The sequence below is a fragment of the Ananas comosus genome, linkage group 15 (assembly GCF_001540865.1).
Source record: "Ananas comosus cultivar F153 linkage group 15, ASM154086v1, whole genome shotgun sequence".
NCBI classification, from domain to species: Eukaryota; Viridiplantae; Streptophyta; class Magnoliopsida; order Poales; family Bromeliaceae; genus Ananas; species Ananas comosus.
The window spans coordinates 2729838-2756062 of NC_033635.1; the positions used below are offsets into that span (position 1 = coordinate 2729838).

The 26225-nt window shown below is 37.1% G+C and overlaps 5 protein-coding genes across 6 annotated transcripts; 1 reads left to right on the plus strand and 4 right to left on the minus strand.

The window, feature by feature from the left end:
- LOC109721380 (protein root UVB sensitive 4) lies at positions 2771 to 6763 on the minus strand. Of its 2 annotated transcripts, none has more exons than XM_020248966.1 (10): positions 6186 to 6763; positions 5510 to 5656; positions 5283 to 5429; positions 4658 to 4720; positions 4487 to 4563; positions 4074 to 4179; positions 3818 to 3920; positions 3548 to 3696; positions 3394 to 3456; positions 2771 to 3228 (listed from the first exon to the last, which is right to left on the minus strand). In XM_020248966.1, the coding sequence occupies exons 1-10, from the start codon at positions 6660 to 6662 to the stop codon at positions 2971 to 2973; spliced, it is 1590 nt and encodes a 529-aa protein (XP_020104555.1). In that variant the 5' UTR covers positions 6663 to 6763; the 3' UTR covers positions 2771 to 2970. The 2 variants fall into 2 exon arrangements, with proteins under 2 accessions (XP_020104555.1, XP_020104556.1); XM_020248967.1 differs by having other exon boundaries at positions 5510 to 5666; positions 6186 to 6304.
- On the minus strand, positions 9086 to 11301 carry LOC109721381 (heavy metal-associated isoprenylated plant protein 7-like). The gene is made up of 5 exons (XM_020248968.1): positions 11051 to 11301; positions 10589 to 10760; positions 9940 to 10136; positions 9622 to 9709; positions 9086 to 9515 (listed from the first exon to the last, which is right to left on the minus strand). Exons 1-5 carry the CDS (start codon positions 11057 to 11059, stop codon positions 9184 to 9186), a joined length of 798 nt encoding a protein of 265 aa, XP_020104557.1. The 5' UTR covers positions 11060 to 11301; the 3' UTR covers positions 9086 to 9183.
- LOC109720875 (pentatricopeptide repeat-containing protein At4g16390, chloroplastic) lies at positions 15663 to 18044 on the plus strand. Its single transcript, XM_020248213.1, has one exon. It carries the CDS (start codon positions 15726 to 15728, stop codon positions 17823 to 17825), a length of 2100 nt encoding a protein of 699 aa, XP_020103802.1. The 5' UTR covers positions 15663 to 15725; the 3' UTR covers positions 17826 to 18044.
- LOC109721508 (cysteine synthase 2) lies at positions 18451 to 21942 on the minus strand. The gene is made up of 7 exons (XM_020249158.1): positions 21919 to 21942; positions 21204 to 21479; positions 21000 to 21074; positions 20485 to 20628; positions 19888 to 20277; positions 19561 to 19796; positions 18451 to 19126 (listed from the first exon to the last, which is right to left on the minus strand). The coding sequence occupies exons 1-7, from the start codon at positions 21940 to 21942 to the stop codon at positions 18907 to 18909; spliced, it is 1365 nt and encodes a 454-aa protein (XP_020104747.1). The 3' UTR covers positions 18451 to 18906.
- LOC109720876 (microtubule-associated protein 70-4-like) lies at positions 21773 to 25117 on the minus strand. Its single transcript, XM_020248214.1, is given in 11 exon segments — positions 21773 to 22018; positions 22205 to 22323; positions 22415 to 22957; positions 23044 to 23115; positions 23213 to 23359; positions 23449 to 23604; positions 23730 to 23900; positions 23992 to 24162; positions 24250 to 24315; positions 24434 to 24533; positions 24841 to 25117. Coding segments are annotated over 11 exon segments (1662 nt in total). The 5' UTR covers positions 24915 to 25117; the 3' UTR covers positions 21773 to 21975.

The following is a 26225-nucleotide window of genomic DNA, read 5'->3' on the forward strand; positions in this document are numbered from 1 at the left end:
TCTAAACCCTCATAACCCTGAAAATTCGAATAAAAAGTTCTTGATTTTAGACTCGAACCTAGGAAGTCTTAATTTTGGTAGTTAGGTATCTAATTGTCTGAGCTACAATTTATTGGTAACATCTTTATTTTAATGATTCAATTTTTTCTATAATCTTTTTTTTTAGTTTCGGTCTATCTCTATCTTAGAATTATGCAAAAACTATTTTTTTAAACCATTTTTTTTATTTAGAATATATTCGGCCATATGAAAATAATTTTGCATTTTGTTGAAATAAGTCCTTAAACTTACCCCCTATATATATATATATATATATATAGAACTAGACTACTATACTATCGGTAGTATGGAGCGCTCTAAGAAAGAAAATTTGGTTTTTCTTCAATAGTCATAAATTTTTTTAAAAAAAAAAATCGTGCTGTGGTGTTGGTGGACTCCGACCACGCAAATTTCTAAGTTACCATCAGGAATCAGTAAATATGAAGATTCCTATTGCGAAAGGACTTTCCAAATATAAAAGCTAATTTCTCTTAGAAATGGGTGGATCCAAATGTAAAATCAGGGTGCATTTATGGGCTCAACTTTGATCGAGCCCAGGTCTAATCTAATGATGTCGCAAAGATCAGATTGTTTAACTCAAAAGTTTGACTCCATTGTATCCGCATCAGCGTCTGTTCGACCTTCTCGAAGTTTCTAAACATTATTACTCGACAGAAATTCATCTGGTCTAAGATTTGATTCTCAGCATGCTCAATTCGGTCTCGGGTTTAAAGTGAACGCAACGAAAATTCACAATTCATCTCATGTTTAAATGATTTTAAAGAAATGAATTTAGAGCAACATGATAGTTAATCTCTCATAGCATTTATTTTTCTGAAGTTACATGACAAAGTCATGTTCTTAACGTTTCGGAATGAAATGAATTCAAATTTCCACGCACGAACTCAGAGTCATAAACTAGGTGAGAAATAATTTTTAGTGTGCTGAAGAAACCGGGTCAAACAGGGGATGATCTCCTGTGGCTGCTGATGCTTATTTTTAACATTCTACATTGCTAACCAATTATAAACACTCTTGACAAGTAATTTTTATCAAACGCGCGTTCCTCTTTCTATCGCTGGATATCACTAATAATATTTTTAAGATTCGAGCAAAGTACTATTCAACAGCAGAAAAGAAGTGTCTAAAAAAAACTGTGTCTGATATAAATTTTACTGTCACCATGAGATTACCTTGGTTAGTGATCTCTAATTTAAAATAAAGGGTAAACTTCAAATACCACCTATGTGGTTTCGCGCTTTCTTATTTTACTATTCTGTGGTTTAAAGTATATCAAGTTAGTATCCCGTGGTTTCATTTTTATCTTTTCGTCAGCATTTTCGTTAATATTTTATTAAATTATATATAAAAAAACTTCAGATACTCCGCTTAGGTTTTTCGAATATTCGCTTTAGTACCCTTTAATTTTAACTTTGTCACTGATTTAACGAAAAAAATTAGTGGAATCCATAATAAAAAGATAAAAATAAAACTACGGTGGACTAAATTAATACAGTTTAAACCATATGATACTAAAATAAGAAAGTATGAAACCACAGAGGTGATATTTAAAGCTTTTTTTCTAAAATAAAAAATACAAAATTCTGAAGTACCTACTTAGTCTTAAGAAAAACCAACTTGTATGAGTAATCACGTGGTAGACCTAGTCGACCAAATCATCCATGGTTTAAGCAAATTAAAATGCATTAGCTACCTTGATTCAATAGCAGCCCTCTTATTTTTCTTTCTAATTATTTTTCTTGCTTGAATTTTGGTTGGTTGGTGAAATATCAATATCAATAACTTGTTGGGCCTAAATCATTAGCCTCAAATATTTAAACCCAGTTATTATGTGAGGTCAATTTCACACTTCCAACTAGTGTATCGGCTCTGATACCATCCAGTCCACTCAGCACGCACTAATAATTTAATGGGTCCGAACCATTGGCTCAAAATATTTACGTCAACGTATTATTATTATTATTATTATTATTATTATTATTATTATTAGAGCTTTTGATCTTTATATTTTAATCATAAATTTTTTCTTCATCCGACATGAGACTACTGAGGCGGCAGAGTTGATTCATTATTAAGTTGAAAACCAAACCTGAAGTTGCAGCTTTCATTGTCAAATGCACCACAAAGTTCTCAAAACTTGATGCCACTGGGTTACAAAAATGTTCACAAGGCCACTACTAATCTTTTTATTCCTTTTTTTAAAGTATTGTCAAATGCACCACATATTTGATATTTCAAACCTACTGTCCAAAAGTCACCACCAGTGGCTTCATACTCCATTGACTTTTTATCATGCTAATGTATTCTATTAATGTGAAAATCATCAATAAAAAAAATAACCAAATCAATGGAAAATGTATGCTAGTGTCAAATTTTTTAAAAGGTACAAAATAGGCATAAGATTTAACTGTTTAAGACCTTCTAAGTCAAATTTATTAAAAACAGAAATATCAAATATTTTAGAGCTAGTTTTTTCTTTGTTGTAAACAGATATGGCTTCCCTTGAAACACAATTTTGAAACCTTTCCAAGTCGAAGTTTTCAATAGTTCACATACCACAAACTGTCGACATGATCGACAGCAAAGCTAACATCTTTTACCTGCTCTGAATTTGACTTGCGTTCGAATTGTTTGATAAGTTCATACGAATTCAATTCCTGTTGTTAAGATGAAGATGAAACCAAAAAGCTAAAGTAACGACGAAACAACATAACTGAAACAAAGTTTGTGTTTCCACTAAACAAACATTGAGGTCAATCTCACAATAGAGTTAATTAAGAAACATGTGAACTTCATGAGATATTTGAGCTTTTAAACTTTACAGTGCCTTTTCAACTCATGTGCAGAATAACGCAAAATGCAAACTTTTCGCACTATTATCTTCTTTGTTTCCAATCATCATACACACTATTATCTTCTCTGTTCCAAATCATCATTCAACATGGTATATCGTATTTGCTCTTTAGAACTCAACAGAACATTATTCGCAGCCCAACCTGCGGCTCGAAGTTCTGCACTAAACTGCTCAATATGTTTGTGGGCATGGGCCTGACTTTCTTCCACGATATTAAACCATTCAACTAGCCTTGGATCTTCATTGATGTTGCCTTTTGAAAAGCAGCTCCAGCTGATCTTGCGCTCGAGGAGCGTTTTCCTGATGAAACATGCCTGTCCGGGACAAAAAGTGTATCCATTAAATCATAGAAATATTAGAAGTTCAACAAAAAACAAATAAATAACGTGCCACTGAAACACAGCAAAGTGAATGGTTTAGTATCCTTCTACGCCGCAGTAAAAGGTAAGTCCGCCAAATTTTACTTGAAGTGACATTACCTGAAACAGGCCAACAATGATATCTGAGGTAGCTGCTGTTTCCCGTAAACATAGAACAATCTCCTACATATCAGAAACGCAAAGTTGAATAAGCTATATGGCAATTATCAACCAAATAATTTTTAAAAAAGTGAAGAGGTTTCTGGAAACAGACTTGTTTTCTTCTCAAGCCTTCATAAGACTCTCCCATGCAAATAAAGTAAAGATCTTCGTTACGTAATGATTTTAAGGTCGCAACCGACACCATCGATGACGAATTCTTTGGATCGAGGCATCCAATTCTGATTGACCACAGCTTGCCTCCTGATCCATACCTCATTAATTATCTGTAAGCTCCATGACTGGTTTTCTCTCAACTCATATGATAGCATAACAATGGAAAATACAACAGAAAAGAATAGTATCTTTTCCAGGAAGGCCTCACCTCTCTGCCTGAAGACATCTATACCTTCCTTGCTGCTAACCTCTGCAGGTGATGGAATGCATCCCGAGCAAATCCATGTATCTATTATTATCTCCAACCTATTCTGATGTTAAAATAAAAGGAAATTGAGAAATAGAAAAAAGAAAAAAAGACACTACCAAAAACAATAGAAGTTCGGATGGCCAGAAACAGCAGTTCTTCACAGATTCTACATATCCAATAATGCAATGTAAGCAAGAATAAATGGACCACAAACCTTGGTTAATGTTTGTAGATGCACACTCTTCAATCCGTTATAGATAGCAAACAAATCTACAGTTGCGAATATAGGATATACAGCCAGTGGAAGACCTGCTTGAAAGCTTATGGCAACAATCGAAAGTTACTTTCCATCCGATGATACAGAACACAGCCAATAAGGGACCCAAACCATACAGCACAAGGATAAATCCTGACAAATGATTTTTCAGCACAACTGCTATGCTAACAATTTCAAGAAATCCAATGTCAGATAGACGAAGTACGAATGTTTTGAACTATATTTTCATGAAGTACTCCCAAATTTGAGTACTAATCTATAATTTGCCTCATGCAACATCATTTGCTAACTTGTAAATGATCACCCATTTCTGAAACAGCAGAATAATACATGAAAATCCACAAAATTACCTTTGGTTACTTTTGCACAATAAATTCAACAGCGCAGCTAGCAGCAGACCAAAGTTATCAAAACATACAGTTTGAATCTGGCAAAAGAGAGATGCTGAACAGGTAAAGAAAAAACAAAATATAGCAAAAAAAGAAAAAGGAAACAAAATAGAAACATTTCGAATTGCCAACCTGAGATTTGGCAGAAACTTCACCAAGATTATCACCAATAGCAAAGCTCCGATGAATAGCAGACTACGACAAAACAAAAGAAATTAGGCTTTTGAAATACAAAATATGTATACTAGTGATTTCACACCTAAAGGTGTAAATATATATTTCATGTCAAATATTCCAAATTAGTAAAAACTACTCTTAAGTACAAAATTTTTTATATTAGTAGGAAAAAAAGATTGGATCATACATAATATCCATGCAGTAGAAAGAATACAGCAGACTAGATGTACGTAGAACCAAGGAATCATAACTTTTTTTAGGTGTCCTACTGAAAGTAAGAAACCGTAAAAGCAACAAAATCTATAGATTTCAGATACCCTTGTCATACCGAATACTCTTCTAAGGTCGTATTCCAGTCTGAGAAACAAATACTAAATATTCATAGACAGGAACTTAGATAGCTAGTACTGGAATTACTTTGTAGTTACTCATTTACAAATACCAAATCATAATAACTCGGGGATGCTTAATATGGCAACATGCTGAAAGCATGATAATGAAAGTCAATCCGGTAATCTTGCATCATATATAAGCAAGCGAAAACTTCAACATGCAATTAGTTAAAAGTTTGAAAGCATACACTGGTTGCAAGGTATGCAGCAAGACTAATAGATTTGCCGATGTTGGCCGCAGTTGCAAGAAGCAGAAAATATTGGGGGAATGCAGGCGTCAACAATTCCACCCCAATACTCAAGCTAAACAGAATAGATGTTGAGAATCGCACCCGCTACATGGAGCAACTGCAATTTTTTGTTAACCAATTAATTAATAAAAAAAATCACACGCACAGCTCAAACAAAATTACACCTTCAAATTCGTATCGAATGCAGATCCAAGGCTGGCTGTGTATATGCATCTGCTAAGACGCCCCAGGCCATCTTTCAGTACCCAATTTAAAGCAGCTGCAGACGGAAGGGAACGAGCAGAGCCGACTCCCATTGCTCGAAACATAGCCTACAACAAACTACTAGACTTTTTCGGAACCAAAATAAAAAGAAAAAATTACTTATTTCTTGGCTACTTAGATACCATATATATTAAAACTCAGAAAAAAAAAAAAAAAAAAAAAAAAAAAAAAAAAAAAAAAAAAAAAAAAAAACAGAAACATGCTCACAATAAATTGGCGTAAAAAACAGGATGGTTTTCAACCATGAGACCTTGGTCACTAATAGGCATCAAATTCTTATTTTTGACCAGTAAGGAGATACTAAAAAACTTAAAATTTTGTCTAACATAGAGTAAATGTAGGGAAATGATGACATGAACTAAACTTAAGGATTATATAGTTACACCAAAGGCTTACACTGAAGCAGTATATAATCAACTAAAACCCAACTCTTAGTAATGGTAATCACTTTCAACTTTGGGGAGCAAAGTTATTCGCCGAAGTAGTTAATTTTAATAAAAAAAGGAATTTTTCCACATCATTTTGCCTTAACCATACAATAATAAGAAGAAGAGAAGAAACCAATCTGAATTATACCTGTGTCGCAAGAACCTGCAAAGAGGAACTAAACACCCGATGAATCAACTTCCACTTCAAATAAATCATATAGTTCTCCTGAACCTGCCGTGGGATAAACACATCCCTCACGGCCTCGACGAAACCCTCGAAAGCCTTATGAAACCCATCGAAGTGATCGACGTCTTCTCGATCCAATCGCACCATGCGGAGCTGGGCACCATCCCAAACGTACCGCAAAGCTTTGCCGGAGCCCTGGACGACGACGGGGAAGCGTACGGCCTCCCAGCCACCGCATCTCTCCGCATCGCCGAGCTTGAAACGGCACGAAACCCTCGAAAAATCGGGAAAAATGGGAGCTTTTGGAGAAGATTTAGGGTTTAGGTTGCGGACGAAGGATTTGTCGAGGATTGAGTGGGAATTTAGGGTTTTGCGTCGATGATCCCATGGGAGAATAGCGAGTTGAGATTGGAGATCGATGTGAGAGGCGAATTGCATGGGAATTTTTTCCCAAATTTCTCGAATTATGATGAAAAAAAATTTGTTCGGGGAGGTTTCAAAAAACCCTAAACCCTAGGACGTGTGCTGTGAACGGCCAATGAAATTGCTTTTACTATGAACTTTTAATTTTTTTTAAACAAATTATTATTTATTGACTAATTTGATCAGATTAACACAAAGTGATTGTGATGGGAGTAGGTCTTGTGTGCATCAGTGCTCCTAAGTCGATTTTGATAATAGAGCTTCCGAATCGACGATCAGCTCCATTAGACTTGATCTAGCATATTTGAAGTATCTAGAAAATAAATTTTGTGACTTTTCGATATCATTTACCTAACGATCGAAAGGGTTCAAAATTAACTGCTGAAAATAAAAATCTTACAAAAAGTGGTGATGTAGTATAAAAATTTTCGATCAAACAGATCTTGCTGTAAATAGTATAAAGAATTTTCTATCAAAATTTAATCTAATTTGAACACTTCTACACCGTTAAACTTGCAAATGGTATACATCAACTATTAAAAATTATTGATTTTGAACCCTTTCGATCGCTAGAAAAATAATACCGAAAAATCATAAAAATTATTTTCTAGATAGTTCAAATATGCTAGATCAAGTCTAATAGAGCCGATCGTCGATTCAGAAGCTCCATCATCAAAAACGACTTAGAAGCGCGGAAGTCTCCGTGCTCCTAATAGCACAAAAGACTTACTCTTATGATGGTAATATTTTTTCCTAAATTTGGTTAGGTGTAGAAAGGACGGTTTGATTTCAAACTTGAGTAATTATAAAAAAATCATTACTATTGCATAATAAATGACAATAAAGTGAGGAATTATTATTATTATTATTATTATTATTTTTGCCGAATGTAAATGATTGATACTCGAGATCACATATCATGAATAAAAAAGAGACTCGATTACATATGCATGATTACCTTCGAGAGGAGTGTCTGTATTAAAAAAAAAAAAAAACACAAAAACTCTCAACATGCAAATTGCTGGGAATTAGATTCTAAAAAGAAACTCAGCATTAGGAGCATAACTGATCAAATTCAGTAGGATTAACACACTTTACGTGCGGAAGATGATTAAATTATAACTCGTAATTTACACCCATCAAAATATCAATATTTTAAAAGTCGGATCGAACATCAACTCGAAAATATTACTAAGCCGCTGGTTGAAGAACTAGTGACCTTAATTAACATGACATTATAAATATTAAATTATTATTTTAAATTTTATTTTATATATATATATATATATATATATATATATATTATTATAGTATCAAATTTAATTATTAACTACTGATTTTTAGATCAAATAGATATAAATTTTTAAGTTTTACTTTTTATAAAACTAATTTATACTAACAGAAAATAAAATCAGCTAAGTTGATCTTAAGCTGTTGGATTTTAATATAACTTGATTTAAAATAAAAAAAAAGCCGGTTTGGCTAAAATTGAACCGGTTCAATAATTGAACTACCGGTTCAAATAGTTTAAAATAATTTTTTAACTTATATGGTTTAAAAAGTTAAATCAAATTGCTTTATATATTAATTGGCTCACGATAGGGGGGTCAAACTGGCCGATTAGAGAAGATTTTTAAATCATTGCAAAATATGCATAAAGCATACATAATATTCATAACTCACACCTACCGTCCTTAGTGCAAGTGGTAAAGAGTTTGGTGGTTGATATCCGAGATCCCAAATTCGAATCCTAGTTGATTTACATTTCCAACTAAGTTTATTTTTAAATGAAATAAACGAAACAGCTAGCATGCTACCTATATCTCAAAGAAAAAAAAAAATCATAACTCACACATGTATACATGGTTACATTTTAAGATATTAAAATATTCAGTATTACAGTTGCAAATGGGTGCAACCATATAGCTTCTCAGTGTAGTTCTAACCACTGCATTTGAACCTTTTTATGCAATTCGAACTGCAGCAGTTGGATTCAAACCTATCAAATCAAACACTGAATTTGAATTTACATATATATTTACAACTTTAGTGTAGTTTTAATTACATACAATCAAATGGCCCCTAAAGCAACATAATTATGTGTGGAAGATGATTAATTCTAACTATTATAAGCAAGAACTAGTTATTAGAGGGATAGGTATAAGTATGGGGATAAGAAAAAAAGTGTTTGGATGAAAATTGGGTTGTTCCTGGGGATAAGAAAAATAGCGTTTGGATAGATAATATGGAATAAGAAAAATATTAGATAGTTTTATATAGAAAATGGAGGTGTTGGTGGGGACAGTTATAACCGGTTATTATAGATAACTGAGAACTACTGTTCTCAGATAAAAAATTAGTGTTTGGGCATAAAGGAGGGGATAAGGGCTTATCCCTATCCCTATTCCCTAACCAAACACTGCCTAGCCACCAAGATATGCATAAACATATACAATATCTATAACTTGATCGCAAGCATATATATAGTATATATATATATATAGAGTTACATTTTAGGATGATGGAAACTTTAATATTACATAACCGAACAAGCATTCGGATTCTCGTCACTGAACACTTGCGGAGTGTAAGCATACTCAACATGGTCTCTATAAGGCCAATATTCATATTTCTTCGCTTCGTTGCCTTCTTCGCCTTCTTTCTTTTCTTCCTCCTTTTCCTCTTTGTTTTCTTCTTTCTTCTCTTCCTCTTCGGGCTTCTTCTCCTCCTCTTTCTTCTCCTCGTCTTGAACTATCGACGCTTGTTTCCTTGTCCTCCTGTAGACATTCTCCACTAGTACTCCAGGGTCGATAATGCCTTTAACGATCACTTGGTCGTTCGACAAGTCCGTTACTACCGATTCCACACCTAGATCATGCAAAAAATAAAAAGAGAGGACATGTTAGATTTTAAAGAAATGTATTAATATGGCAAGTCGAGTTACGAAGTAACAACAACAGTTGAGCTAGCATACCTTCCATTTTTCTTATCCGCTTCTGTAAAACTTGAGCGCATGCCTCGCAATGCATCCGAACTTTTAGGATGACGGTAATCGCCTTTGGCTACAATTGAAATAAGATAAGACATAAAATGCAAAAAATTAAAGGTTGCACAATTCGAAAGTAAGTCGAAAGCAAAAGAAACCAACACAAATACTCTATATAAGCTTCACGAAGATGAGTATGTTTCAACATAGTATATATCATTAATAATATACAAGAGAAAGAGTAAAAAAACAATTTCCTACTCGATTAAATTCTTTTTTCAACAAGACAAAATGTAAATATAGTACCTCCTCTTTCTTTTCTTCTTCAGCTTCTTTGTTCTCCTCCTTTTTCTCCTCCTCGGGAGGCTTAGGAAGGGGTGAAATCAGCTCAACCTTTTTGCCGGTCTTCTTCTGAACCCTCTCACATATTTTTACGGGATCAACTGTCTTCCCCTTTATCACTACAATTTTTGATTTGCTATCTGCTTTCACATCTTCGACACCTGCTAATTATGAAAAAACTTGTATTCAGAATAATTTCTAAGTTTGTTAAATATAGAGAAAAAAATATTGACACTTGTGATGTTGATTAATTATATATTCATAGGGTATACGACAAAATAAGAAATTTTGAACAAGAAAAGGGGGGGAAAAATGATGGGGTATGAAATTGTATACTATCATAGTCCTTTTCACTATTATATGCGGCAACTTGATGAGTTTGCTATGGTATATTCACAAGTGGCTCCACCTAGTTACATGAAATTTGCATAACATTCTATTCATAATGAAATTCTACTTGGATGCTCAATGCTAGCTCAACTTTCAACAACTAATTAATTTTCTTTCTCACCAATTTCGCTTATCAGATTTAAATCACTCAACAAAGCGTTGCGATATATTGTAACGTAGAGAGGAAAAGAAAATTTAGAGGGTAGATAGATAAGAAGTTAACCTTCAAATTTTCGAAGACACTTTTCAACCTTTCTCGCACATCCCTCGCAGTGCATGTCCACTTTGAGCACTATCTCGGAGGGTTCCTCTTCTTTTTTCTCTTCCTCTTTTTTCTCCTCTGTCGCCTCTTCTTTCTTCTCCTGTTGCTCCTTGTTCTCCGTTTCCTTTTGCTCCTATAACCATAAAATTAATTGAATGGTGTTTTCTCCATGTGAATATCGTATGTATATACCTTTGCAAATTAAGTTGGTATTCTAATTGTACCCTCAAAAATCTTGTTTACTTACATGCATATTCTACTATGATTATAGATTTTTCACGTAGATCATAACATGGTACCATGCACATAAGTAAGGTTTCAAGGGTAAGCGTGAAACGTTGTTGAAGTAGTGATCAACGATTGAACAATTAAAATCAACTGCAGATTACTTGGAAGATTTCAACATAGAAGAAGTAAACTTACTTCTCCCATATCCTTTGCGAATCACAAAAGAGACTTAATTGGCCCGATATGTAACTGTTAAGATGATACACAAGGGCTCGATCTTCTTTTTCTCTCTTCTTTCTTCTTCTTTTTTTTGTAGTATATTTACAAAAGATAAATGGGGAGAGAGCTCTCTTTTCCTTGGAGGAAAAGAGAGCCTAAGGCCCTTCTCCCACTCTTTGGTTTCTTTTCCTCTCCCTCTCTATCTCTAACACATGTTCCTAGCTAGGGGATATGGGGGTTTATATAGGTAGGGGATGTGGAATTATTGTGCGCATTGGCCTACGAAAATGAAGTGTTCTTCGTCTCTTCTTGTTCAAACTGGTGCACAAAGTACCTTTTTTTGGACATTCTCATCAAACGTATCAATAAATTAGCTTTAACACCTTGAATCTTTCTTGTTGGCTTGTCCTTAAGAGAGGACTTCTTACAAGAGATAACCTTATAAAAAGAGGTTGAACTGGCAACACATCTTGTGTGTTGTGTGGGGCTGAAATTGAAAATATGGACCATCTATTTTCACGGTGTGTTTTTACTCGTTTTCTTATAGTGATGTCTATGGAAGATACCCATAGGAGGGATCTGGATGACGACGTGGTCTCTCTTTGGGATAGGTGGATGGCCGGGAGTGGACTGAGACCATCTTATGATAGTTTGACTGGTTTAGTAGCATGCTGGTGGGTTACCTGGCAGGCTAGGAACGATACGATCTTTCGTAATGTCCTACCGAATCCCGTATTGTTAGTCTCCAAGATCAAGCTGTTGACGAACTCTTGGAAATAAGCTTTCTCGACTAGGCGAGTCTAGCCTCCGGTGTGTTTTTTTTTTTTTCGTGTCATGTCTTGCTCGAGGCCTTGGTTGCCTTACCCCTCCACTGAATGAAGCGGGTAGCGTGCTACTTATTTCTTAAAAAAAAAAGAAACATCTTGAATATTCCACGGGATGATATATATCCGAACACAATCTTGTTTAGGGCAATGTTGCACCTACAATATTCGAGGCGCGCGTAAAGGAGATGAGTACAGTATGGATCAAGAATCGAATGCAATATACGGTGGACCCGTCACTACTTTTTCACCATCGAAAGCTCATAAACACTCCACAAATGTCACAATTGTCGCGTGATGTGTGAGTAGGATTTTAGATACCATTAACTATTGGCTTTTGACCTGCCTCAATAGTGACTCCTTTAAGAAGGATCGATCTAGTGGATCTTATGATCATGTTACTCTACTCGACCCCAATTCACTACCAAATCACCTTTAGTAATATTATTTTATATGTTTTTGTATTTTTGAATGAAATGTCTTACCTACTAAAATAATCCTAATTTTGAAATAATTAGTAGCTTGATATATAAATCGATGTTCACTTAATTAATTACCTGCTTAATTCCTCATTCCACCGAAGGATTCATATTACATATTGAAACTCTACTTGAACAACACTATCTTTAGGTACGAATTTTTGCACCCCCCAACCTTAAATAGATTTGTGTCTCCATTGCCTTCGCTCGTTTTTGAGCTGTAGCTATATTTAATTGAGTCGAACACGGAATTATATATGATGTTTTTCACCTGGTAGCAAGATAAAACGAAATGGATTAGTTTTTTTAAAACAATACTGCTTGGATAATCCTTCATCAAATATATTATATCATACAACAAAGCCAAATTTCATCCAAATATCTTTTTATTTTTCTTGCTTTTCTTAATTGTGACTTAAACTCGATCGAAACTTATTGCTAAAAACACGAAAATTGTAACCAAGCGATCTCCTGATTGGGGGTATCACACTTGCTTGTCCAAATTGTACCCGAACGCTCATAGACCTTTCTAGGGTTACATGTATCCATCGTCATGGAATCCGATACCTAATCATCGAGACGTAAGGCGAACACTTTTAAGAGTTCAAGAAATGCTACATTTGAAAGTTCGAGAAGCAACATAAAACTTGGATAAAAGATCGACAACCAGCGGTGCAGTTTACCCCCTATATTAAGACTTAACTCGGTTACGCGGTGGCTAAAAGTACTGTTTGTAATGCTTTCCACCACAGCACAGTCCGATAAATATGCGATGCTGTGGTGGGGATAAGCATCGTTTTGCTTTTCATCATCAGCATCTTCGTCATGAGGATCAAAAGAGGAGATAATAAAGTTGGAAGAAGCCAAAAATATAACCCGTACGTATTGACAAAAGCGACAGGCCTTTTCTTTCTTGTGTCGTTGTATGGGCAAGTTGCCACTATATACGAATCTCGCAAAAAAGAACCATGGGTGTGTATATACGTATCCCGGGCTTGTATTATCGTATATATTATGTGTAGTCTACAACGTTACGTTTTACATTTGCTATAGAAAATAATAAAATAATTATTAAAAGAAAAAAATAACCTACCATGCACGTTTCTTACGTGTGAACAATATCATACATTTATATACGAAAAGCAAAAATTTATGCAGTGTTTGTACCGTAGAACCTTTTCATTAGTCTTTCACATTGCTTTAAGAATTGTACTGATTAATTGTGCATGATAAGTTTTTCAAGTCATATGAAGTTATTGAACTTTAATCAAGAATAATATGATTTTTTTTTCAAATTTTTTTTATATTTTTTATAAAGTTTTAAAATTTTCTCTTTATCTTTTGTTTCAAGTATATATACTCCTGAAAATTTTCTCCGAGGATTTATTTGAAGGAATTTAAATTTTTAGAATGGTAGATTTGAGTATAGATGGACATATATGAATGTAGATTTGTGTTGAGGGGTGTATAGAAAAATTATCCAAAAAAAACAAAGATTCAATTATTTTTCATATAAGATGATAATGTTTGGTTGGTATTTGTTTATGTCTTATAGAGAAGGTTTTTTTTTCGTTGGTTCTTTCTCCCCAGCTGTTCAGCGAATACATTAATGCAATAATAATATGTTCTCTAACTTTTGATCCAAATTAAATTTTAATGCATATCATGTATATTGATAAGCTAAATCAATTATTAATTGTCATATATACACAACTAATTTGTCAATAATATTCAGAGGAATATATCATCTGTTTCTAGTGCAAGCGGTAAGGGGCTTCATGGCTGATACTTAATCATCCATGTTCGAAATCTAGTTATTGCACGTTTATAGCTAACTTCATTTTCTTTATTGAGAGAAAATTTTATAATTTTGAATATTTACGACTTAAACATCAACAAGGCCTCAAAAAATAGAATGATAGAAAAAGAGAGATTATTCGATTAATTAGAAACTAACATCCAAGATAGATCAATTAATGGTTTTTGATATATGTAGACTTTTTTAATATCTGAATATCGCAGAACACATCAGTTGAACTAATTAACTTTGTTTTTGACGCTTCTATCATGAAGTTTCAGAGATGCGACAAATCAATAATTCCGCGTGTTATTCAATCATAAAATGAGAATATTCTCTCCAAAAAGCTTTGTTCTAATTCCCACCCTGATCAAGCCAATTTGTTCCAAGCCCAAGCCTTATATACCACACATATACAATGTGGTCCAAAGTAAGGATGTGACATATTGGACGGTTATATTCCATTTTATCAAAAGCCATAACTTTATAGAATTATTATATATATTATGGTTAATAATTTGATGGGGTAATTGGTGAATGTGATTGCCTTAGGAAAAGAACAATGAGATTGAGCTTAGCCAATTGATTTTGAGAGGCCTAAATCAAACCATTTGTTGCTGCTGATTGTAGGGTGCATGATGGTGTGGGTCACATGGTGTTGAGTTGGTTTAATAAGATCATACGTGATGGTGGTAGCTGGTGCTTGTTCATGGTGTGAATTCAAAGAGAAGTTCAATTCATGGGGGATTTAGATGCAAGTGATGGGGGATTTAGATGCAAGTGGACCAGCTCGACCCAAACCGAGGACGCGATTCGAAATTAAAATGATTTAGACGTCGAGCAATTCTTGTTCGCTCGTGTGTTGGATCTAGTTGGATCTAGTTGCTAGAAGAACCAAAAGTAGCTTTTTCAATAAAATTTCCTCTAGAAGCTTACCATTGCGATAATGATAACTTCTTTTAACTTCATAATATTATTATCGACTGTCTCTGGCGCAAGTGGTAAATGGCTTGATAATTGGTATCCCAAGTTTCAAATTCGAATCCTAATTAATTCATATTTTCAGCTAAGTAGCATGCTATCTATCTCTAAAAAAAAACTTCATGATATTGTTTTTCAAAGAAACAACTATCGCAAAAGCTATGTCAAATAGGCACTTCAGTAAACATTTTGATCAAATAGCAACAAATAAGATTTTGAAAACTTGAAATAAGATTTTACCCGAAAAGTAATAGTTCTAATTTAAAACTTCCATCTTTAATTGAGTTGCGAAGCTAAGAAGTTTCAATGAATATGTGGGCCTGAAATGAACCTAGTTGGATTTAGGCTCGCATTACATTGTTTGGGCCCGGGCAATCCGACACTATAAGTTAGATTGTGGACTTAGGCTACATTGTAATGGGCGGGCCAAATTACCTCTTAATTAAAACCAAATTTATTCAAATAAACCCCTCCATGAGGGAGAAATTACCGTTTGCCCCTCCGTCGTCGTCACTGCGGATAAGGGATTTTGTTACCCACTCACAAACCCTAGCTGAGAGAGACCAACAATGGCTTCTCCCTCCTCTCACCTCCTCCCCCTCTCTCCCTCCTCCGCTCCCTCCTCCTCTCTCATACCCCCATGGACGAAGACACAGACGAAGACGAAGCCCACTACCAGAACCCACCCCTTCTCCTCTCTCCACTCCAAACCCACCTTCTCCCTTCCCCTCCACCACCCTCCTAGGGTTTCTCTCGAAGACCCGCTTCTCCAAACCCCCTCAAACCCCTCCCCGAAACCCCACTCCACCTTCAAGAACTCCATCTGGGTCAACCCCAACAGCCCCCGCGCCGCCGCGCTCCGCCGCCGCTCCGCCGACTCCCGCTACGCCCGCCTCGCCGAGATCGCCGGAACCCTAGACGCCGCCGAGCCCTCTGACGCCGCCATTGCCGACCTGCTCCTCACCTCCTTAGGCCACAACCCGTTGGAGCACGAGGCAGTGATCGTCCTCAACAACATGGAGAGCTCCCACAACGCCGTGCTCGCGCTCCGATGGTTCCAGAGTGTGATTAAGGTCAACAAGGAGGTAATCCTCTACAACGTGACCTTCAAAGTGCTTAGGAAGTGTAGAAATTGGGATGGGGTCGAAACCCTTTGGAAGGAGATGTCGGAGAAGGAGATAAACCCTGATAATGTAACATTCTCTACTGTGATCAGCTGCGCCAGGCTCTGTAATTTACCGGCTAAAGCCGTGGAGTGGTTCGAGAAGATGCCCGAATTCGGGTGCAACCCAGATGACGTCACTTACTCGGCCATGATCGATGCTTACGGCCGATCGGGCAATGTGGAGACCGCTCTTAAGCTCTATGATCGTGCCCGCAAGGAAAAATGGCGACTTGATCCCGTTACGTTCGCCACGGTTATTAGGGTTTACAGTTCTTCGGGTAATTTCGATGGTGCGCTCAATGTGTTCGAGGAAATGAAGGCACTTGGTGTGAAGCCAAATTTGGTTATTTATAATACTTTGTTGGATGCCATGGGCCGGGCTAGTAGGCCGTGGCAAGTGAAGAACATTTATAGAGAGATGAGCGACAAAGGGCTTTTGCCTAATAGGTCCACTTACGCCGCGCTTCTAAGAGCGTATAGTAAGGCTCGGTATGCTGAGGATGCCCTGACTGTGTATAGGGAGATGAGGGAGAAAGGGTTCGAGCCGAACGTAATATTGTATAATATGCTTTTATCTATGTGTGCTGACATCGGCTGTATCGATGAAGCCGCTGAGATTTTCGAAGAGATGAAGGGATTACCGGAGAATTGTCAGCCCGATAGTTGGAGTTACTCGTCTTTGATCACTGCTTATTCTTGTAATGGGCAGGTTTCGGAGGCAGAAACGATGTTGAATGAGATGTTAGCAGCGGGTTTTCAACCTAATATTTTTGTTCTCACTTCGCTCATCCAATGCTATGGAAAAGCCCGACTCACTGATAATGTAGTAAGAGCTTTCGACAAGCTCGCGGAGTTGGGTATCACACCGGATGACCGATTCTGCGGTTGCCTTCTGAATGTGTTGACTCAAACCCCAGAGAATGAGTTAGAAAAAGTGATTGGTTGCATCCAAAGATCTAATCCTCAACTGGGTTCTTTAGTAAAGCTACTTGTAAATGAGAACACTCCGATTAGAGCAATCAAAGAAGGAGCTAATGAGTTATTCAGCAATATCGGTATTGAGGTGAAGAAGGCTTATTGTAACTGTTTGATAGATCTTTGTGTTAATCTCAATCAAATGGAAAGAGCTTGTGTGCTTTTTGACCTAGCACTTAGACTCGAGATTTATACAGATCTTCAAGCGAAATCTTCTACGCAGTGGTCTTTACATGTGAGAAGCCTTTCGCTGGGGGCGGCTTTGACTTCACTGCATGTTTGGATGAACGATTTGTCGAAGGCTTTGCAGAACGGGGAGGAGTTGCCCCCATTACTCGGAATCCATACCGGCCATGGCAAGCACAAGTATTCTGAGAAAGGGTTGGCTTCGACTTTTGAGTCGCACTTGAGGGAGCTCAATGCACCGTTCCATGAGGCTCCCGATAGGGTGGGGTGGTTTCTGACGACCAGCGTCGCTGCTAAGTCGTGGTTGGAGGCGAAGAGTTCGCCTGAGTTGGTTACTGCTTAGGTATATGCATTTTCCTACCTAATCAGGATGTTGTTTGTAAGGAGGATTTTTTTCCACTTTTCAATATACCATTTTTGATCATCTTGATATAGCCAGATGCTCTGTTTCTTGCAATGTTGTTACTGTGGGGCATAATGGTAGCTTTGTCATAAACTTGTGTTCTGTCTCTCACAGTTCGTATTTGTTTCATAATATTTAATTATTCCTTTACTTTGCTAATAATTTTCCATAAGCAAGATGATTTATTTCCTAGGACCTGGAGGATACACAGGTAAAAGAACAGTTTTGAGAGCACTGATTTGTGTTAGATGCTTGATAATAGTTACATTTTAAAAATCTTACAAGGTGCATAGGATCCAGCTCCTGCAACGGCTATGCTTTCATGTGTCCTTATTGCCAAAAATTGGTCATTCTGTTAGTCATTTTCTTCCTTGTTTTGCTTTTTCTCTCATTGACGGTTTTAATTATGATATATCGAGTCACTGGCTACAACTTAATGCAACTGTTCAATTAGGATCGATCAAGCTCAACTCATTTCCACCCTTTTATCTCATTGGATCCTCAAATCACACTACCAGTTCATACCATTTTTGCATGTAGAATTGACAGAAAATTCATCAGAATATGCAATAGAAAAAAGTTTGCTAGGTTTACTAGCAGTCTTCTCAAATTCTCAAATGTTTTACAAAAATAAATAATAATTGAAAAGAAAAAAAAAAAGAAAAAGAATGACCATTCAGCACAAATAGATTGTACAATAATGTTGATCTTATCTTATGGGCCCAACCTCCTAGAAAAACTAGCTAAATGACAATAAATTGCAATACGAAAAAGAACATCAATCACCTAAGGCAATCCAAAATTTACCCCCTCTGTGTAATCACCTAGCATACACCTAGTCCGCTTTTCTACTGTGCAATAAATAGTTCCCCATATTAATTTCCATAGGATCCATACTATGATGCAAACATCAATCCTCAGCAGATGAGAAGAGTCGCTTTTGCTCGATTGTTCGTGTTCACTTTTTCTGCGTGATGTACACAACAACATCAATAGCTACGCGAATGGGTCCCAGCGAATTTCAAGGATGGATGAATTCGAGGCTGGTTGCGGTGGGGGTCAAGCCATGGTCAGCCAAATATTGATCATTGAAGAACTTGCTAAGATGCCTCATCCCACTGTCGCAAAGGATTGTCACAATTGTGTGGCCTGGACCTAAAGCTCGTGCTACTCGTACAGCTCCAACACAGTTCATGGCTGAAGAGCTCCCGACGAATAGGCCGTCATTCCTCAGAAGAAACCTGAGAAGTAAAACCGATCATCTATTAGAGCAACAAATAGCCATCGAGTCTACATACCATGTGCTATGGTCTACAATCATTGTTCAACCTCCACTATCACGTTACGGCTACATCATAGACAGGTAAATTGCATTATATATGTATAATGGACCAGTATTAAAAGGCCAAAAAGTTTTGACTTCTAAACCATGATTTTTTGCATATCATCACCTTATCGAGATGGCGGTTATCAGCGCCTATAACTCATAGCAGGAGAAGTGGTCATACCTTCATAAAGACCAATACTGTTAAGGAATGATAGATCACAGAACGAAAATAAGCTCAATGCCAAAGCTTCTAATAGGTATCTCAAATTAGTTTACAACTTTTTTTTTGTGTTTTATGATCGCACAAACAGTTAGGCATCACAACTTAATAATGTTCAGATGATTAACCTGGACATTTCGACAGCTTCCTTATCAGTGCCTCGGTAAGCTCCATCCAACTCTGCCATCATGAAATTCTTGGTCACTCTGTTGATTCCGATCCCTTCTGTAACTGTATCAAAAGGGTTCTTCAGCCTTCGGCCTTCCGCCTCCTCCTTAGTGTACATCACTCCTCTTGTCACCTTATTGAACAGACCAGACCCTGGCGGGTCAATAAGGAAGCATTTGATCTTCGGATTCTTTTCCTGAAAGGTAACAAGAATGAAAAATTCTACTAATAATACTATTCTAACAATATAAAGAAATTGTGAATTATAAGAAGGAAAGAAGAAAAACCTTGAGAAATTGAGAAACTCCAGCGACAGTGCCACCTGTGCCAGCAGCAGCAACAAAGGCATGCAAAGAACCCTGACTTTGTTCCCATATTTCGGGTCCAGTCCCCTCATAGTGGGCCCGAAAGTTTGCTAAATTTTCAAACTGATCAGCGAAAAACCCTCCTCTACAATCAGCAGAGGAGATGGCATTGCCCTGTTCCCCTTGCGGCGTATGACCATTCATGTGTACTGAACCATTGGCTTCTGTTTTGTTCGCTTCCCTTTGCTTTGCCGCTAACTCGGTTGCCTCTAACGCCCTCCTCCTTGCTACGTTAACATAGTGGTCCTTGTGTGTAATGGAAACCGGCCGCACTCTTTCTACGGTAGCTCCAAGGGCCTCCAGTATTTGAGACTGGAAAAAGTACTTCAAACTAAGAACTGAAATGTACAAACAAAACAGTATAAACTAGAAAATAACTTCTTGTACTACTGCTTGTCTGCATAATCTTATCAAATCTCATAGCTTTTCTAGAATAGTTGATGGTTCTTGACTTATAATCCGAACTCGGCATATCAACAAAACTGATTTCAACGAAAGGTGACCAAAGAACTTGCATACCTTCTCAACGGCGACGTCGTCCGGGATAACAACATGGCATTTGCATCCATATGCAGGAGCAACAGTGGCCAGGCTTATAGCAGTGCTCCCGGCGCTTCCCTCGGTAACTACCCCGCCCCGCTCGAGCTCTCCAGTTTCTAAAGCCTAGAGAAAAAACAAAAAAAAATCACATTTTAGAACCCGTCGCAATCATAATTTACGCTAGAACTTAAATGATCCATCCTACTGAAAAACAAACTAAGGATCATATAAAGCACAGTATAAGATTCTAAAATAAAGTTTTTACAGATAACACACTGTAAGTATGGAAGCCAAAATTATACATTCAACACAACAGTTCACAAGTAAAATCAAATATTGAGAAAGTATGAATCTGAATAGATGACAACATTAAAGTGAAATAACAAGATTACTTAATTGCTCTCTTATGCAATTAAATCACTAAAACAACAACCACAAAGGAAACCCTAGAACAAACAAAGGTAGTTAAGAACGAACAGAGAGGGATCAATCACCTCTTCAATGATTTTAGCCGCAACCCGATCCTTCACGCTCCCACCAGGGTTCAAAAACTCGGCTTTCCCAAGAATCTGAACCAAAAATTTACAAAAAATCAACATATATAAAAAAGAACACCCCATGTTTCTCCCCGTCACCTTCCAAGTTGTCGAGCGCAAAAAGGAAACCCTATAAAAGGTAGGGCCGAATTGTTAGTATACCTCGCACCCCGTGGCATCGGAGAGGCTGTTGATTCTGATGAGCGGCGTGTTCCCGATGGCCTCGACGAGGCCCTTCCTCTTCGTGCGATTCCTAGGGTTTCCTCCGCGGGGTCTCCGCCATGGGCGCTTCGCGCTTCGGCTGAGTAGGAGCTGGTACGAGACGAGGGCGACGGAGAGCGCCGNCGAGCGTTCGCCGCCGCCATATATCTCGATCGCTCTCGATCTCGGGATTGGGGTTTTGTTTGAAGAGGTTTTTTCCGCTTTGCATATCAACCGCTGTCAGAGTGTTTAATTTTGCTTCAGACCCTTAAATTTTTATAATTACAAAAAATTTCCTTTTTGTGCTCTTAGTAGAATATAGTGTTCCTACATTGGCCTTTTGTTTCCTTGATGGCGTTATGAAAAAAAAAAATCATTTTTTATAATTAAAACATTAATTTTATTTAATTTGATTTAACTCAAATACTAAACAATCATCAGATTTAATAAAGATGATTATCTACAAATTTGTTTAGATAATCATCCCATTTCTCTCACTTGCGCAACAAATAAATTGGATACTGTTAAAGTGAAGAACAAAAATACATAATTACAACAAGCTATTCAACCATCCTTCAACTCTGAGATATATAATCAGCACAGTTTCACATTTGTTTATACAATAGCCACCACAAGCAATTAATACAAACATTTCAAAAAGAAACTTAATAATAACCAAGCCTAGCTTTAGATCTAACATCAAATTTTTGAGTTCCGAATTTTACGATCACCTTCAAGTTCTGTACTTCTGCACGGCTTCGTCGAGTTTCGCAGCCCTGCAGAATCAATTACCATGTTATAACTCAGAAAAGCAAATATGTGCTCCTCTTTCATTTCGTCGTCTTTGTGATTACAGGTTACATATTCGCCGTTTTATACAACGGTACGAGGAGATTTTACAGATCACTGAAACCTAATTTGCGAGAAGCAGTTACACTGCTCCTAGTTGCTGATCAAAGCACCTGTTTGTAACTTCGCTCTTTCGTTTATTTTCCTTCATCATGGAAAGTGGTGATTCCTTTTCTGTAGCCGCTGCTTCGCTCCTCGTCTTCACTGATTCATCTTCCTTTTCTTGTACCACCTAAATCACAGAGGAAACAAATGAACCTACCAACATACAATTCAATTTATCTACAAGTTGCATTTCGTTTTTTTTTTTTTTTTTCTCTAACCTGGATTTCGCCGTCTTTGGGACTAAGAAGTCCTCCTTTTTCCTCACGTAATTTTCTCGAGTTGATAACCTCCTCTGAAACACCATTACTTGGTGGCTCAATCTCAGTATGCGCATCAGCTTTAACTTGTTGTGGTCTGGGAACATTTTTGCCGAAATGCGCACTAGAGTTGATATTTCTTCCTTTATTTTCCTTCCCAGTATCGTCGACGAATTTCCTCGATTGAGCCCATAAGTTCTTCCTAACAAGATAGTATCCGTTAACGGACTTTCTGGTACTGTCGACACTTTCCGATACTGAATTAGGCTGATTTGATACTTTTGCTGCGACAGAAGCCCGTGGCTGAGATGTCGATCTTTTTCTCTCAGCGCCCTGGGACAAAGAATTTGGCTGCTGCAGCACTTTAGAAGCATGAGTTTGCCTCGGGTGAGAATTCGGCCTTTTTATCGTCACTTGCTCAGAATCAACAGCTGCTGTTGCTGGCAAATTCGATACATTTTTCAACCCTTCTTCTAATGCCTTCAACCTCATTTTCAGTTTCTCCTGCAAATTTAGTTAGATAAAGTTTAAGTAAAATAAGAAGAGATCTAAATTGCAGGAACAAAAACATAATTTGTCATGCCACATACTTTAAGTTGTGATTCGGCCTTAGCTGTTCTTTCAGCTACAGCAATCTTATCTCTCAACCTTTGTATCTCTGCCTACAAATGCATTATACAAATTAATCCAAGGAAATAAGATCTCATCGACTGCGAAGAAACAACTTGAAAAGTAACTAAAAAACGGTGAGTCATACACCTGGAAGAATCTTCTCTCTTCTAGCCATTGTTTAACAGGCATGACTTTATCTCTATCGTCCTTCCACTCGTTGGCCGCCACCGATGCTACGCGATTAGCTGAAACTCCAACTCTTGCTAATTCCCTCTTGAGAATCCTCTTCTCCTCCTATAAGATTAAAGCATCCTCTGTTGTCTCAAAAAAGAAAAAACACTGCATGGAGATTATTTCAGAAACAGTTTTGGACAAAATCATACTTTCATCTCAGAAACTTGGCGCTGGTAGTCTCGTACAGCATTCGCAGCTGCGCCACCAGCAAGAATGGATTCCTCGAGTTCACGAATAGTTTGAGTAAGCTTTTCGACCTCCACAGTCCTTTGGCGATTCGTTTTCTCTACGAACTTTTTTTCTTCCTGAGAATGATGAGGAATGAGAGTTGTTAACATAATACTTTTAGCGGTGCTTTCACATGTACATTCCTGCAAAATCAGCTACTTTAGGATCTTCTTTTATCTACCAAATTATCTATGGTTAGTACCTGGCAAATCTCTATTTGCCGCCTCAGCTCAATATTCTGGTTTTGCACTTCCTCTACAATAAGCGCCCGTTCGAGAGCACCGCATAAAATATTTTCTGCTTCAATCAGCGCTGCCTCTTTCGACTTCGTAGCCCTTTCCGAAGCCTTCTTATCCTCTTGGAGCATAGCAACCTGCGGCACAAATCCAGAAACTCGAAAATTCAAAGCTCAAACAACTAGTCACACTTGTTCTTTGCAGCACAAGGCGAATTCGAATTCGAACCTCGTTCTTGTATCTTTTGATCTCAGACTCGAGAGGTGCGACAATAGCTTCGAGCGGAATTGTTTTCTCATCCTTTTGTCCCGCGTGAACTCTTCTCAACGCCGCTTCGGCAGCGAACTGCGCCGCCAATGCCTCTTTCTTCTCATTGGTTAGCCTCTTTATTTCTAGATTCTGTTATTCTTGATTCTAAAATAGTGAGCACAATTTTCCATTTCTTTCTCTTTTTTTTTAAACAAAGTTGGATTCAAATAAAGGCACCTTGTCCTGAAGTTGTTTCTCGGCAGCTCCGAGCTTTTCATCCAGTTTTTTCAGTTCATTGCTTAGCTGCAAAATATGAAACGTCAGATACACAAATGTTCACACAATCAGAAGTGGATTTTGCTTCTACTGCCTATACTTGCAATCACTAATGGATGAATACATTATTTTGTACATCGATTACCTCGACGACGGCCTTATCTTTCAGAAGCTCTGTCACCTTCAAGGCCTTTATCTCATTATACGCGAGTACGAGTTCTCTCTCCTTTTCTGCGAATCAGTTCACAAACAAAAGCCAAAGTGACAACCATATGCATTAGAATAACCAACACAGATGTGTGATAACCCAAAATAAACCAAAAATTAAGTTAAAAAGTAGCCAAAAGAAACCGGATTGAAGAATACGACTAATGGCCTGTTTGGTCTCACTTCTGCTTCTACTTACAGTAACTACATTCTGAATATAAGATTACGAGCGTCAAAAGATATAAGCGCAAATTTAGCGATTCTACTTTTGATTTTGTTGTGGTCTAGTAATCCAAAAGCTTAAACTGACATATGAATATATATATATATATATATATATATANCTCCAATCGATTAAGTTCGAGTGCGAGAGGATTGGAATGGCTGGGAAGCATGTCTTTCCCGCCCAAACTACCCATGTTGCTGACAATTCTGTGTTCTCAGAAGCCTCTGTTTCCCACCTCACAAGTGACTAAAGTGAGGACTCCTGCAACCAAATGAGCAGGTTTGGGCCCAATTTATGATATGGGTTTCGTTAAGAAGAGCCCATTCTTTTACTCAAAAGATACAGAGAGGACAAGAGAGAGACAGAGAAGAGAGAGAATGCCGCGTTGCAGGTAGAGAGAGAGAAAGAGAGAGAGAGAGAGAGAGGGAGAGGGAGGGAAAAGGGGACCAGCAGATGCACTGCTTTGAAAGCCGGCTACAGCCGGCCTTGGTTGATTGGGATGGAAATGGATTCGGGTTGATGGAACTTTCGTCCCGATCCATTCTGAATAAGACGCTAAGTGATAGGTAAGAGTCAAAAATAAGAAAGGAGAAATAATCTGTTTTGATCTTCTATGAAGATAGAGGCGGATAGAAAATCTTTTTCTTTCTGTGAACCGTCGTGATCTGTTCAAAATTTACTAAAAACTCACTTTCATCTTGACTCGCCACAATGAAACAGTAAACGAGAAATATGAATAAGATGTTGACCCATCTAAATCCGTCAAAAATATTGGGCGAGAGGTTCCCGCCTCCTGCAGCTCCTCCTGGATCCACATTGTTTGCATCCTAGTTTAGTGGGTATTAGTAATCCATTTGTTGGTAGAGATTAATGGGGTGACTTGATATTTTCTAAAGTGTATATATATATATATATATATATATATATATATATATTCTTATGAGAAATAAAGAAAAAAAAATTAGCGTCTAAAGACTCTAAACTCCGCACCCAAATATTTAACAAATGATATCTTAAAAAGTCATGAATTATAATAGTCATACGAATAGATCATCATTTGATTTATTAAGAGTAGCAGTTTAAAATTTTATAAGTTTTAATATGACGGCCTTCTGAACGTACAAATAAGTCTATTAAGTCGAACTTTATTTTGAAATCTATACCATAGGATCTTAAAAATGGAGCGTGTAATATGTATTTGTATACCTTGTGTACAATAAGGCCATAATTTTAGGTGAGTATTTAGAGAATTAGAGAAGTTTAAAGCACAATAATAGACAAAATGGAAACATTGGTATAGACATATATGCTTACTTAATAAGATTCTCACAACTGGTTCTTAATTATCCAGATGATGTCGATTGATATGATTGGTGATAATAACTGTCTCGGACTACTATGTGTAGGGTAAGTAGTGATGATTGCATAGCTTGACTTTTTTGGGGTTTTAGGTGAAGGCCAAAATTAACACATTATCATTTACAATGTTCCCTTTTTTCACTTC